General features: G+C 39.0%; 1 protein-coding gene across 1 annotated transcript in view; it reads left to right on the top strand.

Annotated features, from left to right (window-relative positions):
- LOC126831784 (putative ankyrin repeat protein RBE_0220) overlaps nucleotides 1-20,187 on the top strand; it is a 64,227-nt gene that overhangs the window by 32,198 nt on the left and 11,842 nt on the right. The window contains exon 5 of the mRNA XM_056099131.1: nucleotides 17,385-17,448. Coding sequence (XP_055955106.1) covers nucleotides 17,385-17,448 — 64 coding nt within the window. The remainder of the gene's footprint in view (nucleotides 1-17,384; nucleotides 17,449-20,187) is intronic.

Here is a 20,187-nt window from a genome sequence, read left to right as displayed (position 1 = left end):
AAAAAAGACAGCTACCATTGTAGATACATTAACCATATTCACATATTTTATTTGACTGGGATGTTTCATGTTTTTGAGGGGTTTTTTTTAATCATAAATGCCACATAATTTTTAATACTGCTTTAAATTCCATAGAAATCATAGTTTTCCTTGTTTATCTGTCAAATTACACAAGTCTCTAACTCAATATCATCCAAAGTCTTCCACCTTGAAAATACAAATTATTTGTCAGTTTAAATCAACATTGATGTTGTGATCTTACCGGGAAAAGATGGGCTTCTGATATCCGATATTTAAGATAAAATAATCATTTTACCATTGGTACACGTATCGTGTACCATAATGCGTTTCAGGACCATTTGTAATAAGGTACTCGAAAAACGAGGCTAGACATATTCCACAAGTCATGATAAGCGGTGATGCCATATTCTTATCTGGAGAGTATGCACAATAAATAGTATTATTGTAGACTGGAATAACCAGACGCCAGAGATTGTCATTCAATTGAGACTTCTGACATATTTCGCCGAACATAATTGAATTGAAATTTGAGTAAAAACGGAAACGATTGAATGTAAATCACTTACATTATTATATGCGTTGCTACCCATTTGTGTCAATTTCTAGGTCTCAAATATTAGCGATTTACCTCCTTTAACTTTAAAGCAACAGGGCCACCATAATCTGCGTAGATTATCTTGTCCAATTCTGTAAAATAAGAATAAAAAGTACAAGGTATATCAGTGAAAAGTTTATATGAAACAAATCCTAAATAAACGACACATATTTATAATAGTATAATTATTATATAATAATTTTAAAAATGAAAACATCAACAAACCATGTCTTAAATAAAGCAAGACACAAAAAATAATTTAATAATATACAGGCCTAGGCTAAAACTTGATAATTTTAACCATAAAATTTATCACTAGAAGAAATTGAAAATATCCAACAATTAATTTTCAAGTTAATAATAATGGATTTTGGCAAGGTTTTAATTTCAAAAAGCCCAAATGATTAGGCAAATAAATTGAAGACTGTCGTCTGTGGCATGTGCTACCTGTGGCGTTCCGTAGTCCCAAACAAAATACAGGATAAGCAATTAAAAACTATTTTTTTTCCAAATTGATACCACCCAACATAAGTTGCAATGCAAGAATTCAGTGTGTACTTACCAACATGAAAATAAAATTTATTCAACGAATTTGAGATCACTTGACGACGAATCCACATGTACCGAGATTGGCTATCCGATCACAAATGATATCGATGCTACATAATGCCACAGTACCTTTCAAATTTTCTCCTTACAAAACATTTCTCTCAAATATTCACGAAATAAAGTTTTTGCCAAATTTCTTTATTGTTGACATTTGGAGGCCGAATGACACCTTCTAGAAGTTCTGCGGCGAATGGCAATAGTCCGGCAAAGCCAATTTAAATTCCATAAGTTACACTTCACCAACAAGTTGTAATACAAGCAACATATTCTTACTGATATGTGTCAAATAGTATGCCACATAATATGACACTTATTACAGCAAATTATAAACTTGAGCCAAAATCTCATTGAACGCGGAGTAATGCCTGTAAAGGGTGGAGGTCGTTTGAGCTACAAATTGTATATAACAGGTGATCACAAAGAAACTGCAACGGTTAGGGTTTTTAAAAATATACTGAGCGCCATGGAAAACGCACCACTTAGTTTTTCGTATAACAAAATGATCCTGTAAAAATATCTTATTTATTTTGCTTCTTATTGTGAACAATATTCAAATGGGAACACATCAATAACAACACATTTGTACACTTATGGATGTTTAATCTGTAATCAACGCTTCAAAGTCAGAGGGGTCAAAACCAAAAGTACGACACAGATGTCAGTAGCGCGTGTGTCCTCCACGGGCTCTTACGCACGCTGTGCAGCGACGTCGCATGGAATTAACCAATGTTTGAAAGAAAGGCCTGGGGCAAATTGTTCCATTCTTGGACAAGAGCAGCTTCTAAAGCAGCGATGGTCTCCGATACAGACGGCGTCCAATCTCATCCCAGACATGTTTTATTGGTGCCATCAGCGTGATAAAGATGAAAGCGACTCTCATCACTGAAGAGCACACTTTGCCAGTCTACTCTTCTCCATGTCTGGTGTCCTTGAGCCCATATCAAACGCCGCTGACGGTGATGATTCCTGAGGATAGCTCCAACATACGGTCGTCGTGCACGGAGTCCTACTTCTCTTAGACGACGTCTTACGGTGTTGGCACTTACTGGTCCTTGTCTTCCGACGACTGCTGCACCTGTTCGAGTCGCTGGGCGGAATCTGTCGCGCAGATGAGCGACCCGGATGTAGCGGTCTTGAGCCTGGGTTGTAACGCGTTGTGGACCAGGACGTTGACGGTCACGTGTTGATCCAGTAACTCGAACACGTTCCACCAACCTTACAATAGTGGACTGATGACAATTGAAGTGTTTGGCAATATCACGTGTAGACATGCCAGCCCTGGACATTACCATGGCTTCATTCCTTTGATTTTCAGTAAGTCTCGGCATCTCTAGCTCGATTCCTTCACACGTCCAACAACAAATTACGACAGATTGACGTTTCACAGTTCATGTACTGCACATTAAGTTGAAAACATGCTTTTAAAGGGCATCTCGTGCAATTTTTTTTTGCACACTGGCCGATATTTTTTTGCGTTTGGGAGCATTGTGTGAAACAATAGTTCATAGTATTGTATAATATTATACATTCAAAACCACCTAGTAATAAAATATTTGGGAAAAAAAGTGATGCGTTTTCCATGACGCTCAGTATATATAGGTATGTAAATAATTGATTTCTCTCGATTTGTATTCCGTCAGTTGGTTCGATCAACCTGGTGATTTTTCGTGCTTCAGTGATATGTCAACAGAGGGTCACTGGAGAAGAAGGGCGAGACGAAATAACAAAATGGCTAAAGCACATGTGAGTATGTACCTAACGTAATGAAATACGCATTACCTTAATAGAGAGAGGTTAATTGAAAAAGCGAGTCTCGACGGTTGTTGTACACACCATGGGACAATAGTTGAATGTGATAAGTAACGTCAGAAAGTTCAAATAATTCTTGTAGGCGTAACCGCGTTTGTTGGACATTTTGCGATATTTTCACCATAAATTTACGCCTCAGTGATCACAAGATCTGTTTAAAGACTTTTGTATTCAAGGGCCACTGTTCTGGTTTTTGAAATAAATTTTTCATCTTTTCAGGTGTTGTGACAAAATGGTGTCACTTTACCTTGCCCTTAAAGCCATTTATAAGTTATAATACACAGATATTAGTATTGCAGACCTACCCTTTCCATCACCTGCAATGGTGTGGTAAAGTTGGTGGATTAAACCTGCTTAGTTCGGGGAAATAGATTTCTTGATAACACAAGACAGGGTTTTAAGTTGGCCCTAAAAATATAACAGTTGCCATTATCCATATATCTGTAACCAATAGTTTTATTAGTTATACATCCTACAATTTTACCTTACAGTATTTAAATTACATATATATAATCATATATCAAAAACGCATGAAACTCACAGTTCACTTTCACAATCATCTTTTAAAAGAAAGTTAAACTAAGTAGCTTACCCATTTGTGGAAAAGAGCTGGTGTTGACCTTCACTATTCTGTAACCTGTGGTCATGATGCATTAGTTTTATCCCAGCTACACCTACGAATAACCAACCAGGACAAAGAATCTCAGATCACCTGATAAACAACATTTTCAGAAAGAGACCACCTTCATAACTGAAAGACTCCAACGAGTTATCCTTTCAACTACCCAAAAATATTAAAACTAAACCCATATAAGAACTAAGACATTTCAAACACTAAAATAAAATAAACCATAATCCGGACAATATAATTCCCGACCCTTACAATAGAAAATCCACCAACAGAAACATTTACACTAATTTATATTAGCTCACAACCAAAACTATAAACTCACTTATTAAAAACTTCAAATAACAAAGACACTGGCCTGAACATTCATTACCAACATCAGTTGAAAGAGTCATAAAAAAAACCTGTTACATACTTCCCCCACCGCTAAAATGACGTCCCGTCATTTACTTACCAGTAATTAACGACAACAAAGCCGTACTAACCTCCGGAGCCATTTTGCTGAAAGAACCTGAAAGATGTAATGAATGAATATAATTAGCTTTCTCATACCAATCTGACGGATTGTTAATTTGAGCCATAACGAAATCGCCACTCCGCATCCATTGAGGTTGCTTACATACTCTGTGAGGTCTTGTTTCAATCGATTCATCTGCTGGTAGAGGACTTGGATTATTATCTACGATGTCACCTGAAACATGAACTTCAACTGATTTTACCTCAGTATTTTCATCAATTATAGATGCCTCATTAGATGCCCCATGAAATATCTCGGTATTATGATCCCCCTCAACAATATTCTCGATTATTTCATGGTCACCTTCCCCTCCCGTAAGAATAGCCTCCGGGCAATTCTCATTTACAGGACTGGCTTCTACATAATTAAATTCTTCCTCAGAACTTGAATCCGATTCAACACATTCTTCCGCAACTACTTTAGGCTCAATTACTATTTGTCGCTTTTTCGGTTTTGGTATCGGAAAATACACTGGTTCAACGCTATTGATTGATAACAAATTATGTCTATGTAAAGTACGCGATCGTCCACGCCCAGACCCTGGTCTGACCACAAATACAGGAATTTCCAAATTAGGTTGATCCTCAACAATGTAAACATCAGGTTCCCATCGATCAGCTAATTTGTGTTTTCCTTGAAACGCTAAAGTACGCACTAATACACGATGACCAATATCAAGACGAAAACCTTTAACTTTCCGATCATAATTTGTCTTCTGCTTTTCTTTACACTTCCCCGATGATGAAATCCCTAATTCATAAGAACGTTGTAACCGTTCCTTTAACGCTTTCACATACGAATGTAATGACACATTAGACACATCTCGACTCACTCCAAACGCTAAATCTATTGGAAGACGAGGGTGGCGTCCAAACATTAAATAGAAAGGGGAAAACCCGTTGGTTTCATGTCGCGTGCAGTTATATGCATGTACAAGAGGGGCTACTTTTCCAATCACTTTTCTTCTCCGGTGTAAGTGTACCCAACATATTCAAAAGTGTCCGATTAAACCTTTCACATTGCTCATTACCCATCGGGTGATAGTCATGCCTACTAAACTACATAATTCTTTTATAATTTTACTCCCAAAATTAGCTTTTTGATCAGAATGTATCCTACTTGGTAAACCCTAATGAACTATAAAATTATTGAAAAATACTTCTGCCGTTGTACCAGCCGTCATATTCCTTGTGGGTATTGCTTGAGCATATTTTGTGAACAGATCTGTAATAACCAAAATATACTGATAATTACCCTTAGATGGTTCTTATGTCAGAAAATCCATTGCAACAACTTCAAGGGGTGAGTAGTTTCTATATTCACCAAAGGAGCTCGAATATTTGTGGGAGATTTTCGTCTCAAACAGCGTTCACAATTCTTGATCCAAAGTTCAACATCACCTGCCATACCAGGCCAATAAAATCTTTCCCTCATCAATATCATGGTTCTATTTTTACCCATGTGACCAAGGTCATCGTGCAGAGCCTGAAATGCTAATTTTCTATAATGACATGGAAGTACGAGTTGTTCAATTATTTCACCTTCATGTTCCACAGATCGGTATAAAACTCCCTGCTTTAGTGTTAAGTGATCTAGGCGACGGCATCATACTTGAACATCTTTGTTTAACTCCTTGTCAAATGGCTTTATTCCCGACCTTAAATATTTAAGAATAGATAATATAGAGGTATCTTTCGCTTGCTCCTTTCTCCAATCACGCGGTGTCATGCCATTTAAACCTAAGTTTACCCCCGGCACTGATTCTGGTGATATACTTAAACATTCGGCATAATTACTTGGCTGAATAGAATTACAAATTACATGTACCTGTTCTTTTGAAATATATTCCGATTCTTTTGGTAATCTTGACAATAAATCGGCGTCCAAATTATTTTTCCCGGGTCTATATTTTATTTCGAAGTCATATGCAGAAATAGCGGCGAGCCATCTATGACCTGTTGCGTCTAATTTAGCGGAAGTCAAAATATAGGTCAATGGATTATTATCGGTATACACAACAAACCTGTTCCCATACAAATAATCATGAAACTTTTCTGTAACGGCCCATTTTAAACCTAAAAATTCCAATTTATGAGCAGAATAATTTTGTTCCGATTTATTCACACTTCTGCGTGCGTAAGCGACAACTTTTAATAAATCATCTCGTTTCTGATAAAGAACTGCACCCAGACCAGTTTGACAAGCGTCAATATATACTATTAAAAAAAGTAGGGGATATTTGATTTTTAAGTGTTATTAAAGTCACCTAATGAAACTGACGAAGAAACAAATGACAAAATGAAATGAAGTTCACATTCATCGATTTATTCCAAATGATCGTTAGACTAAGTAAGGCACAGACTGACCATTACAAGGGTAAAATGATACCCGGGGTCAAACAGCAAAGTTACCACAGCATCACAACCAAGTCAGTAACGGGTAAATCCTCCTCTGTTTGCCAAACAAGCATTGATCCGACGTGGCATACTCCTAATGAGACGTCTAAGGTCATTTTGGTCCAGATTGTCCCATTCCTGTTGCAACGCAGCAGCAAGTTCTTGGACATTGGCAGGACGTTGTTGACGTTGACGTAACCTCTGTCCAAGCATGTCCCAGACATGCTCGATGGGGGAGAGGTCGGGACTCAGTGCTGGCCAAGGTAATGTGGTGATGTTCTGTTGTTGGAGGTAACCTGTAACGATCCTGGCCCTGTGACATCTTGCGTTGTCATCCTGGAAGATGAAACGGCGGCCATGACGTCGTGCGAACGGCACAACATGGACTGCCAAGATGTTGTCCCGGTAGTACTGGCCTGTAACACGCCCTGCAACAACATGTAAAGCCGTTCTTCCAGCAACAGTGATGCCTCCCCACACCATAACAGAACCACCCCCAAATCGATCATATCTGATGACGTTAACGTCTTGGAAGCGCTCGTTTCGACGACGCCACACCCTCCTACGTCTGTCCAAAAAATCAACAGTGAACCTTGACTCATCTGAAAACATCACATTGCTCCAGCATCGATTATCCCAGTGTCGACGATCCCTACACCAACGACGTCTTGCCTGAATGTGATGATCTCTCAAACAAGGGATCACGCGAGGACGTCGGGCGCGAAGGTGACCCCTATGCAGTCGATTCCGAATCGTCTGGCCACTCACTCTCACACCAGTGTCTGTTTGAAGACGAGCGCTGATCTGATTTGCTGTGATGACACGATTTCTTGGTCGACCTGAGCGTGGTCTGTTCTGTACAGATTGTGTATCACGGTATCTGGACCATAGGCTGCTTATGACAGACTGAGAAACATTCATCGTCCGCGCCACAACCGCCTGTGTTGTGCCGATCTGTAGCATGCCAAGGGCACGTAACCTTTCATTTTGGGTAAGCCGACGCATATCAAAATTTGTTTTCTGGTCACTAAAACAATTAAACTGATGTTTCCACCCTGGAATTCAATGCCACAATGACTGTAACATTCAAAGTCAGAGTCGTGCAAATCTTGGGTTGGACCCCCATGATGATCCCAAGCATCACCTGCATTCCATGCGGTAGCTATTGGTGCGTTTGGGCGTCACATGTAACTGGAAATGTTTCTTCTGTTAGGTTCTATAGTGACTTTTTTCGTAGTCATTTGCATATTTTAGTATTATGCCCCCAAAATCAAATATCCCCTACTTTTTTTGAATAGTATATAAAACGAACGGTAACGTATAGTCACAGCTTGTAAGAATATGAAGACTACACAAACGATCCTTTAATTCACAGAATGCATTTTCCTGCTCAATATCCCACTTCCACTTGACGGAAACATTATTTCTCTTACCAGTTTTTGGCATTAAAAAAGATAAAGGTTTTGATATCTTCGAAAAGTCTTTCACGAAGCGACGATAATAACCAGCAAATCAAAGGAAGTTTCTTACCTCGATATAATTCAAAGGGCGTGGCCACTTTTTGATCACCTCAATTTTCTCTGGATCCGGTTCAATACCTGTTTCGGAGATAACATGTCCGACATAGTTTACACGCCGTTTAAAGAAACTACACTTATCAGGTGCTAATTTTAAATTACATTGACGTAAACGCCCTAAAACCATGGTTAAGCGTTGTAGATGCTTCTCGCATGAATCTGCAAAAATAATCAAATCATCAATGTACACTACACATATCGTCAAATGAAAATCTCCTAAGCAATCTTCTAAAAGTCTTTGAAACGTCGAAGGAGAATTACAAATACCAAAAGGAAGTCTGTTGTACTCATAAAAACCAAGCGAACCAATTGTGAAAGCGGTACGCTCCTTCTGTTCTTCGGCAACTTCTACTTGATAATATCCGGACTTCATATCTAACTTTGAATAAAACTTGTTACCTGCTAGATGATCCAATAATTCATCAATTCTTGGAAGAGCGTACGAGTCTTTGATCGTTCTATTATTCAATTGTCTGAAATCGGTGCACATGCGTAATTTACCGTTCTTTCTACGACAAAGTACCACGTTTGATGCCTATGGACTATGTGAGTTTCTTATAACACCACATGCTAGCAACTGCTTTAAATGGTCTTTTACTTCAGTAAACATCGATGGGGGTATACGGCGGTGCCGTTGCTTAAACGGTTGTTCATCTACAAGTTCAATTCTATGTTGTACTCTGGATGTATGTCCTAAGTCCAGATCATTATGCGCGAAAATATCAAAACTCAATAATAAATTCTTACCTTGAATTATTTCTTTCTCGGTTAAATCGCTTCGGTCGATTTCTACTGTATTTAAGATCGAGGCATTGGATCTATCTGAAGTAACTTCCTTATCTTCAATATTTACCGGCTGTAGTTCACATACAATAGCTTTGGGTGAAATAACAATGGTATTTGTAGACACATTTGAAAGGTTAACTGAAATTAGATCTGAATTATTGTAATCATACATCATTATAGCGGGAGAAACATCTAAATGTTGACAGGTGTGTACCATCACAGACACCTTCGGGTATCGTAACTTCTTATCAACATAACATGGTAACGTTATACGAGAATTTGGACGAACTAGTCTCCTATTAACCGAGGCACCCTTCAATATTCCTAAACTGAAATCTCGTTTGGCTAATTCTTTTTCTGATAAATCCATACTACGTAAAGATAAATACCAGGAAGTAGTTAATTTCGCTTTCTAGAGAAAAGATTTCCCATGTTCATCTTTACATTGTTTCATCAGAAGTGTCAATACATGTGTTCCAAGTAAAACCGGAACCAATGAATTATATCTACTCACCGGAACTACTAATAAAATACAAGTTATTATTTCATCTGTCAATTCTGGAATCTATAAATCTGCTTCATTATATCCTTTATACGGCAGTGGTTTACCATCAGCACATTCTATATCCAACATAGTTTTAAGTGGTTGTAAAGGTAAATGCTTTAATTTAAAATTATAGTAGACACAGTTGATCCAGTGTCTACAAGTGAAGTACAACAATGTCCCTCAACTTTAACCTTTGCTTCATTAGGGTCACCAACTACAAAATTCGATTTCAACGTCGCTCGGGGAAGTCTCTGCGTGGAGTACCCTAGGGCGCTTCCCTTGGCCCGAGGTTGTGAACGTTTAAAGGACGGTTCTGGTTAAATGCTGCTCTGCAACCCAACCGAATATGACCATACTGACCACAAGCCCAACACCTAGGTCCAGGTCCTTGACCACTACGCCGGTCATCCCGGTTATAACTACCAAAATTATTTGACATCTCACCTCTTGAATCATTTCCTCGTGACGGCCATCGTGGAACTGCAGGTCGGTCAACTTTATAGGCTAACTGTGAAACTTGATCCTTAAACCCACTAACTTGTGAAGAAATACTGTGAACAATCCCTTTAAGTTCCTGAAATTCAGAATTATGTTAAAAGGATTTGGCTTCGAAGTAGTAGCACTCACAGGTAAATTTAGCTGGTTAAAATCATGCTCTATACGACGAAGTTCAACGCGTAGTTTATCAAAATTTGTCGATTTATCATATTTGTGAGCAGACAGATCACGTAAGTGTGGCAACAATCCACGCCAAAATACGTTCCTTAATGTTTCGCCGGATTCTTTAGAATCTGGACAACCATCTCGAGTTACTCTTGCGAATAGATCTTCTAATCTGCATGCCTAATCTGTAACCGTTTCAGATGGAGATTGTTTAGCACTGTAAGAGATTCCTATTAAAGATTCAGCTTCCTCGCATGTACCGTAAACACTATGCAATTTTGCCAAAACAGTTTTAACATCAACCTGAGGTCCTAACCGCATTATAACCTTACCCGCATCTCCTTTAAGGGATCGGCGAATAGCCAATAGTATTACATGGTTATCCCCCCCACCCCTTTTCTTTATGAGCAATATAAACCTTAAAAATCTTTTCATACAGTTTTATGAAATATTGGGATTGTTATCAAATATATATCATCACTGTTTCTAATACCGTTGCAAAACATTTATCCATTTTCTGTTTAGTTGTGTCTGATAATTGAGATAAGGTAAGGATTTTATGACGATAACTTGACTATATTAAAGTAAGATTATTATCACATAAATTCAACTGTTAAAGGACAACATTCTATTATTCACATTTCAAATGTAGACTTGATCCATGTTGAACTTGCATTGCACTTTCTTGGCTATTCAAATACGGGTACTGATAAATATCTGAAACAGACTTACCAAATCCGGCGCGTATATTCGTATATTGGGTTTGTTGGGAAATAATCTCTCATAGTGAAGGGGGCTGTCTTATTTAATACATTTCCTGAATAAAATTATTTCCACTGTGGTATTTTTTGTTCAGACATGACCTGTTGGATTCTTTTATCTTTTTGCCATATTGGACATTCACGGGAATAAGCAAAATGCGTTCCCTTACAATTTATACAACAAAACTCAGCCTGGCAGGTAGCGTTCTCGTGGCAGGTGTCTTTATCCCTGCAGACAATCTTGTTGTGTCCTAAGTTTTGGCACTTGTAGCAATGAAGAGGGTTGGATATATAAGAACCCACAGGCATGTTTAAATAACCTGCCTTAAGTGTCTTTGGTAGGTAAGGAGGATTGAATGTGAGGATGTAGGTGCTTGCTGGCATCACATTATCTCCTCAACGAACACTAATTCGTTGTACACCCTGCTGCCGTCAAGGTCCCGGCAACTTATTACGCCTATAGCTGCAAAGCTATGGGGTCCCTCTTTTAGAACATTCTGTTTAAAACTCATTATATCGTTTTTTTATGCGTTTATTACTTTCGTTATTCGTTACCAGTACAACTACAAGTCATTGCACACATTCTATGATTCTACCGAAATTACACGTTTACACGTTGATACGTTGGTAAGTTGAAATAAAATCTAATGCAGAATAAATTGAATGATGAACGTTGAATGAATGTTGAATGTAATGTTTTTTCTACAAATAAACAAAATACATACGTGAAAATTATGCATACATTACATGTAGGCTACAGAATTATTCTTAAAACGGATTACAAGTACAAATATATATTTGTTTTGTATCACTATTATATGTACTTCCGACTTGCAAGACAACTGAGGGGTTTACAACATGTTTATGAACCGTTAATAAGTGAACACGTTAGTACGTTGAAAAAGTACATAATGAAAGCACATAGCTTCATAAAATACAATCAGGCTAACAGCCTTGACCCTAGGTTAAGACAGGAAATGCATATCTAAAACATTGACTTGGATATAACAGCAACAAAATAATGGACTCGGATCTATACAAACGAAATTTCGCCCTAACAACGCCCTTAGTTATTAGAAATGGGGACACAGACGACGGTAAAATCATTATTTGTGACATAGAATTTTGACATACCATTTTTTTTTTTTTGCTTTGTTTAGTCTTTTTTTAATGAAATTACAATTTTGAAGTAAGAGGTATTGGTAGGTATATCTGCTGGGTTATTGTATATTGGTGTCACAATAAGACATTTTCTTTACAAATCATTTCAGACCAGCAATTTCCAGATGCGAAATTGCTAGCTGAACACGATTTTTGAAAAAGGATTTATCTATGACGTCATTTTCGTTTGGGGTTTGGCTGATTTCAAAAATGGCCACCAAAATTTGAAGAAAAATGAATTTCCAGATAGGATGAGTGATTATCACGCAATGTATGGCTTGTAATATACTATTCAAAAAAAGTAGGGGATATTTGATTTTTAAGTGTTATTAAAGTCACCTAATGAAACTGACGAAGAAACAAATGACAAAATGAAATGAAGTTCACATTCATCGATTTATTCCAAATGATCGTTAGACTAAGTAAGGCACAGACTGACCATTATAAGGGTAAAATGATACCCGGGGTCAAACAGCAAAGTTACCACAGCATCACAACCAAGTCAGTAACGGGTAAATCCTCCTCTGTTTGCCAAACAAGCATTGATCCGACGTGGCATACTCCTAATGAGACGTCTAAGGTCATTTTGGTCCAGATTGTCCCATTCCTGTTGCAACGCAGCAGCAAGTTCTTGGACATTGGCAGGACGTTGTTGACGTTGACGTAACCTCTGTCCAAGCATGTTCCAGACATGCTCGATGGGGGAGAGGTCGGGACTCAGTGCTGGCCAAGGTAATGTGGTGATGTTCTGTTGTTGGAGGTAACCTGTAACGATCCTGGCCCTGTGACATCTTGCGTTGTCATCCTGGAAGATGAAACGGCGGCCATGACGTCGTGCGAACGGCACAACATGGACTGCCAAGATGTTGTCCCGGTAGTACTGGCCTGTAACACGCCCTGCAACAACATGTAAAGCCGTTCTTCCAGCAACAGTGATGCCTCCCCACACCATAACAGAACCACCCCCAAATCGATCATGTCTGATGACGTTAACGTCTTGGAAGCGCTCGTTTCGACGACGCCACACCCTCCTACGTCTGTCCAAAAAATCAACAGTGAACCTTGACTCATCTGAAAACATCACATTGCTCCAGCGTCGATTATCCCAGTGTTGACGATCCCTACACCAACGACGTCTTGCCTGAATGTGATGATCTCTCAAACAAGGGATCACGCGAGGACGTCGGGCGCGAAGGTGACCCCTATGCAGTCGATTCCGAATCGTCTGGCCACTCACTCTCACACCAGTGTATGTTTGAAGACGAGCGCTGATCTGATTTGCTGTGATGACACGATTTCTCAAGGCCAAGGTACGGATAAATCGATCCTGGGCTTGAGTTGTCGCCCTTGGTCGACCTGAGCGTGGTCTGTCCTGTACAGATTGTGTATCACGGTATCTGGACCATAGCCTGCTTATGACAGACTGAGAAACATTCATCGTCCGCGCCACAACCGCCTGTGTTGTGCCGATCTGTAGCATGCCAAGGGCACGTAACCTTTCATTTTGGGTAAGCCGACGCATATCAAAATTTGTTTTCTGGTCACTAAAACAATTAAACTGATGTTTCCACCCTGGAATTCAATGCCACAATGACTGTAACATTCAAAGTCAGAGTCGTGCAAATCTTGGGTTGGACCCCCATGATGATCCCAAGCATCACCTGCATTCCATGCGGTAGCTATTGGTGCGTTTGGGCGTCACATGTAACTGGAAATGTTTCTTCTGTTAGGTTCTATAGTGACTTTTTTCGTAGTCATTTGCATATTTTAGTATTATGCCCCCAAAATCAAATATCCCCTACTTTTTTTGAATAGTATATATAAGGTTTTTGTTGTAATTGAACTGAAAAATAATCTCTGAAACTGGTTTCCCCAAATCCAAGATGGCGGAAATTCAAAATGGCGGCCAAAATATACCCAAAATGGCCGATTGATCAGATTAAAGTCATTTCACTGTTTGATTTGGTTTGTAATATATAATTCAAAGGGTTTACATTGTCACTGAACTTAAAATTAATCTAAAAAAAAGTGTCCAAAATCCAAGATGGCGGAAATTCAAAATTTCAACCAACATTTATCTAAAATGGCGGATTTGTCAGATAAAAGTCATTTCACTCTTTGATATGGTTTGTAATATCTAATATAAAGAGATTTCAAAGTCATTGAACTTAAAATCAAACTAAAAAAAGAGTTTCCAAAATCTAAGATGGCGGAAATTCGAAATGACGGCCAGAATTTGCCAATAATGATCAAATTTTAGGATAATCGTGAATTTTCTGTTTGATATGCCTTGTAATATGTCCTCATGGTATATTCAGTTGTAAATAATTTAAGTTCTCCTATTCGTTCAGAAATGGTAATATGATCCGTTTTTTCATCGGAAGACTCTGTGTCCAGTAACATTTGTGGTAGAATCTAGATGTGGTATCGACAGGTAATTTTCGTCAGTGACGTATTTCACAACAATTTCTACATGTAAGAACAACACATTAGAAAAGAGGAAATCGTGGGGGATGACTTTTGGGATACCTATACTAGTCGTAAATGCGTTTCAAATTATTTTCGTGATGATTAGTTTTAAACTTAGAACTTGGTGTGCAATACATTAGAGACGAAAATGATCTGTGGATACCATATTTAGACTATACCACAAAAGTTGCCGGACTTTGATGATTCTCCCTTTTTTTCTGAAACAATCATCTACAATTATCAAATTCAGTGACTCTGAAAACTTAATAGAGGTCATATTACAAGCCATATCAAACAGAAAATTGACGATTATCCTAAAATTTGATCATTATTGGCAAATTCTGGCCGCCATTTTGAATTTCCGCCATCTTAGATTTTGAAAACTCTTTTTTTTTTTAGATTGATTTTTATTTCAATGACTTTGAAAACTCTTCATATTACATATTACAAACCATATCAAAGAGTGAAATGACTTTTATCTGACAAATCGGCCGTTTTAGATAAATGTTGGTTGCCATTTTGAATTTCCGCCATCTTGGATTTTGGAAACTATTTTTTTTATTTAGATTAATTTTAAGTTCAGTGACAATGTAAACCCTTTAAATTATATATTACAAACCAAATCAAACAGTGAAATGACTTTAATCTGAGCAATCGGCCATTTCGGGTATATTTTGGCCGCCATTTTGGATTTGGGGAAACTAGTTTTAGAGATTATTTTTCAGTTCAATTACAACAAAAACCTTATCTTCTATACTAATATTTGTGACTGTCGTTTGTCTGTCTGTCTGTTCGGCGTTGGCGGCTACACTATGTCTGCCCCGAGTCTGAAATTTGGGGTATAGTGGTAGCTCGGACCGGGGAGTAACATAGGCCAGGTGGCGTTAGTCTACCACTTCCGGTTTCGGAGTTATGACCCCCGAGAGAAGCCGGTCTGTTCGGGGTTGGCGGCTACACTAGGTCTGTCCCGAGTCTGAAATTTAGGTATAGGGGTAGCTCGGACCGGGGAGTAACATAGGCCAGGTGGCGTTAGTCTACCACTTCCGGTTTCGGAGTTATGACCCCCGAGCGAAGTCTGTTCGGGGTTGGCGGCTACATCTGCTCTGAGTCTGAAATTTGGGGTATAGGGGTAGCTCGGACCGGGGAGTAACATAGGCCAGGTGGCGTTAGTCTACCACTTCCGGTTTCGGAGTTATGACCCCCGAGCGAAGCCGGTCTGTTCGGGGTTGGCGGCTACACTAGGTCTCCCCCGAGTCTGAAATTTGGGGTATAGGGGTAGCTCGGACCGGGGAGTAACATAGGCCAAGTGGCGTTAGTCTACCACTTCCTGTTTCGGAGTTATGACCCCCGAGCGAAGTCTGTCTGTTCGGGGTTGGCGGCTACACTAGGTCTGCCCCGAGTCTGAAATTTGGGGTATAGTGGTAACTCGGACCGGGGAGTAACATAGGCCAGGTGGCGTTAGTGTACCACTTCCGGTTTCGGAGTTATGACCCCCGAGCGAATCCGGTCTGTTCGGGGTTGGCGGCTACACTAGGTCTGTCCCGATATTGAAATTTGGGGAATAGGGGTAGCTCGGACCGGGGAGTAACATAGGCCAGGTGGCGTTAGTCTACCACTTCCGGTTTCGGAGTTATGACCCCCGAGCAAAGTCTGTTCGGGGTTGGCGGCTTCATCTGCCCCGAGTGTGAAATTTGGGGTATAGGGGTAGCTCGGACCGGGGAGTAACATAGGCCAGGTGGCGTTAGTCTACCACTTCCGGTTTCGGAGTTATGACCCCCGAGCGAAGCCGGTCTGTTCGGGGTTGGCGGCTACACTATGTCTGCCCCGAGTCTGAAATTTGGGGTATAATGGTAGCTCGGACCGGGGAGCAACATAGGCCAGGTGGCGTTAGTCTACCACTTCCGGTTTCGGAGTTATGACCCCCGAGCGAAGCCGGTCTGTTCGGGGTTGGCGGCTACACTAGGTCTCCCCCGAGTCTGAGATTTGGGGTATAGGGGTAGCTCGGACCGGGGAGTAACATAGGCCAGGTGGCGTTAGTCTACCACTTCCGGTTTTGGAGTTATGACCCCCGAGCGAAGTCTATCTGTTCGGGGTTGGCGGCTACACTAGGTCTGCCCCGAGTCTAAAATTTGGGGTATAGTGGTAGCTCGGACCGGGGAGTAACATAGGCCAGGTGGCGTTAGTCTACCACTTCCGGAGCGAAGCCGGGTATCCTGCTAGTATTTGATATATTACAAGCCATACATTGCGTGATAATCACCCATCCTATCTGGAAATTCATTTTTCTTCAAAGTTTGGCGGCTATTTTTGAAATCAGGCAAACCCCAAACGAAAATGACGTCATAGATAAATCTTTTTTCAAAAATCATGTTCAGCTAGCAATTTCGCATCTGGAAATTGCTGGCCTAAAATGATTTGTAAAAAAAAAATGTCCTATTGTGACACCCCTAGTTATATGTATATCAATGAATAGGCGGCCATTTTGGAAAAGATGGCCGTAACGACCACCAGGGGGAGCTGCTGAGATGGATCCACATCCCAAAATAATCAGTAGGGTTGATGCCATCTATGTGCCAAGTTTCATGCTTTTAACCCAAAGTGCACGTTTGTTTTTTTGCTTAACCGCCCCACTATAAGTGGTAACAATGTCAGGGTTTTTGTTTCATACTGAAAGGTAGAATTGGGGTGGTGACAAGGACAATGGTGTACAGTAGTACAGATGGGACGAAAAGCGAGTGGTAATTTCATTCAGAGAAGACCCTACCGCATGAATTGTATATTTTCAAAGTGATTGACATGAATATTATGTTGATGAGAAGTAAAACACTCCTACTTTGTATTTCAGAGTGTCCCAATGACGAAAGAAAGGAAGAAATAATTGAAGAGCCTAAAGATTTTATAATCAAGCAGTATGTATATATTACGTTGTTATTTAATGTAACTTTACCAGAATTAATGAGGGGTTATGCAGGAGGTACACTTAAATTCCCAACTGTAACTGTTGTAATGTGTATTAAACATATTCATTAAATTATTTTCGACAAAAACTTTCAATGTGTTAATTCAGTGCATTGAACAAAAATGTGGAATATCTCCAATCCTGACATTCGGTTTTAGCAGATCTAAATTTACGATAGATCTATTGGGCCCTAATTTGAGGGGTTTCCAATATTAAATAACTGTTGAATCTTCTATTTTGGCCAAAATTAATCTGTATTTGCTTTGCTGCTCTTGATTTTTGATTTATTAATAGCCTGTTACAGTTATTTTAAGGACCTACATAGACGGAGAGAAATAAAAAACTACCGAGAACAAATTGCAAAAGAATTTCTTTGACTGGAATCTAGTAAAGGGGTGTCTAAACGACTCCCAACTCAAAATTGTCCGTTGAAACCCTGTAGCGTTTTTCATAATTAGCATAAATCCAAGATGGCCGCCAATTGGACTTTCTGGCCTCCATATCTTGGAAACGGCTCGTTTTAGAGCAATAAATGTATTATCATTAGATACAAAAGTGATATCAACGAATCGGAAAATAAAATTATCACAACACCAGCAGGTCATGGTGTGACGCCCTAACGTCACAATGACGTCATGACGTCACACTGCCGTTATTTTGACGTCAAAACACTGCTTTGATACTGAATAAGCTGGTTTGACGTGAGTTCTGATGTATTAGGGAACTCAGAATAAGCGGGCTGTGACCTAGTTTGTTTTTGTGACACTGACTGACTGGACTGGAATCCAGTCTGGGTTTTCCCCAGATATTTGAAACTTTTATGACAAAAGTCGTATTTCGCCATGGATACGTGCATAATGTGCGGCAATAACCTAAATAATTGTGGGGATGTTGTCAAGCTCTTGTTATTGGCCTGGAATCCAGTCTGGGGTTTCCCCAGATATTTGAAACTTTTTGTTTGCTAATTTTGTGAAAAGAGTTGTATTTCGCCATGGATACGTGCATAATGGGGGCAATAACCTAAATAATAGTGGTGATGTTGTTAAGCTCTGGTGATTGGCTTGCAATCCAGTCTGGGTTTTCCCCAGACATTTGAAACTTTTTTTGCTAATTTTGTGAAAAGAGCCGTATTTCGCCATGGACACGTGCATAATTTGAGAGTTGAGCGTGAAGGCTGCTCCTCTGTATCTCTCTCTTGTTCTTTTAGTTTCTAATTTTAATCAGTGTCCAAATCTAATGTGATTTTACTTGTGGATACATCAAGATATGGTGATCAAATAGTTATAAGTACTTTTTAAAAAAAATGGAATATTGTAGCTTTATAAGTGTAAATCTAAGATTTTTTTTGATATTAAATAGTGGCTAATGAAGCATGACATTGACTGTATCAACAATCAGTGAACTGTTTGTGTTCGTAAGTGTGATTTGATAATGACAAACAGAGTGAGATCCTCTCATCTCATTCAGTATACAAAATCTCAACTACTGCAACTTAAAGACAGGGTCCCACGGATAAGTATATTTTAATGAACAAACCAACTCGAAGGAAAACAAAATATCGTCACATCAAGTGCCTTATTACGAACCGTAATGATTCAGTTGTTACTTCAGTTATTAATCCTAAAAACCTAATTAAAATCAAAACTATTAATAAGTATAGAAATGATTCAGCCAATACAAAAATGTGCTTATTAAACTGTCGATCGGTTATGAATAAAACACAAGATATAAACACATTCATCTGTGATAACGATTTGGACCTATTAGCTTTAACTGAAACGTGGCTCTCGGATAGTTCTGATTCATCCATTTGTGAATTGGTACCAACCGGGTTTTCAATAATTAATGTTCCTTGACGCAAAAGGGGCCGGGATGTTGCTTTAATCCATAAATCATCTATTTCTTTAAGTCATTATCTGGAGATAAATTTGACAGCTTTGAATACCTTGATTCCAATGTATCCATATCAAATAATTTAATTCGGTGCATTATTATTTATCGTGCTCCATCAAAATCTGAACAAATATTTTTTGATGATTTTTTTAATTTCTTGGAAAAGATTAGTGGTACGAATGAATTATTAATTCTTGGAGATTTCAATTTCCATGTGAACAGCTCATTAAGCACGTCTGCTAATCAGTTTAAAGACCTGTTAAATAACCAGTCGTTTAAACAACATGTGCAAGTACCAACTCATAATCGCGGGCACACACTAGACCTAGTGATAACAAGAGAGGACAGTTCACTTGTGTTAGATGATGTTGACTTTTTTGATGAACTAATTTCTGATCATTTCCCAGTGAAATTTAAATTATCAGTCCAAAAACCGGACTTTGAAACCAAATCAATAACTTACATGAAACTCAAGAATGTAACGTCCGATCAGGTTGTGAATGAACTTGATAACACCGAATTTTTTTAATATTCATCTTCTCAGTGATGTTAACGCTAAAGCCCATAGCTATTTTACAATACTTCACTAAACTCTTGACAACCTTGCCCCGTTACAAACAAAGACAATCAGACTTCGTCCAAATTCGGCCTGGTTTAACAATGATATCCTTGAAGCAAAGAAACTCCGAAATAAAGCAGAACGTAAGTGGCGCGAAACAAATCTCACAAGACATGAACAGATATTTAAATGTAAAAAGAATACAGTTAATCATTTAATACGCAAGGCTAAAAAGTC

This window comes from Patella vulgata, chromosome 1 (genome assembly GCF_932274485.2).
Source record: "Patella vulgata chromosome 1, xgPatVulg1.2, whole genome shotgun sequence".
NCBI classification, from domain to species: Eukaryota; Metazoa; Mollusca; class Gastropoda; family Patellidae; genus Patella; species Patella vulgata.
Note: the sequence above shows the minus strand (reverse complement) of the source record. Positions and strands in the feature narration are given on the sequence as shown.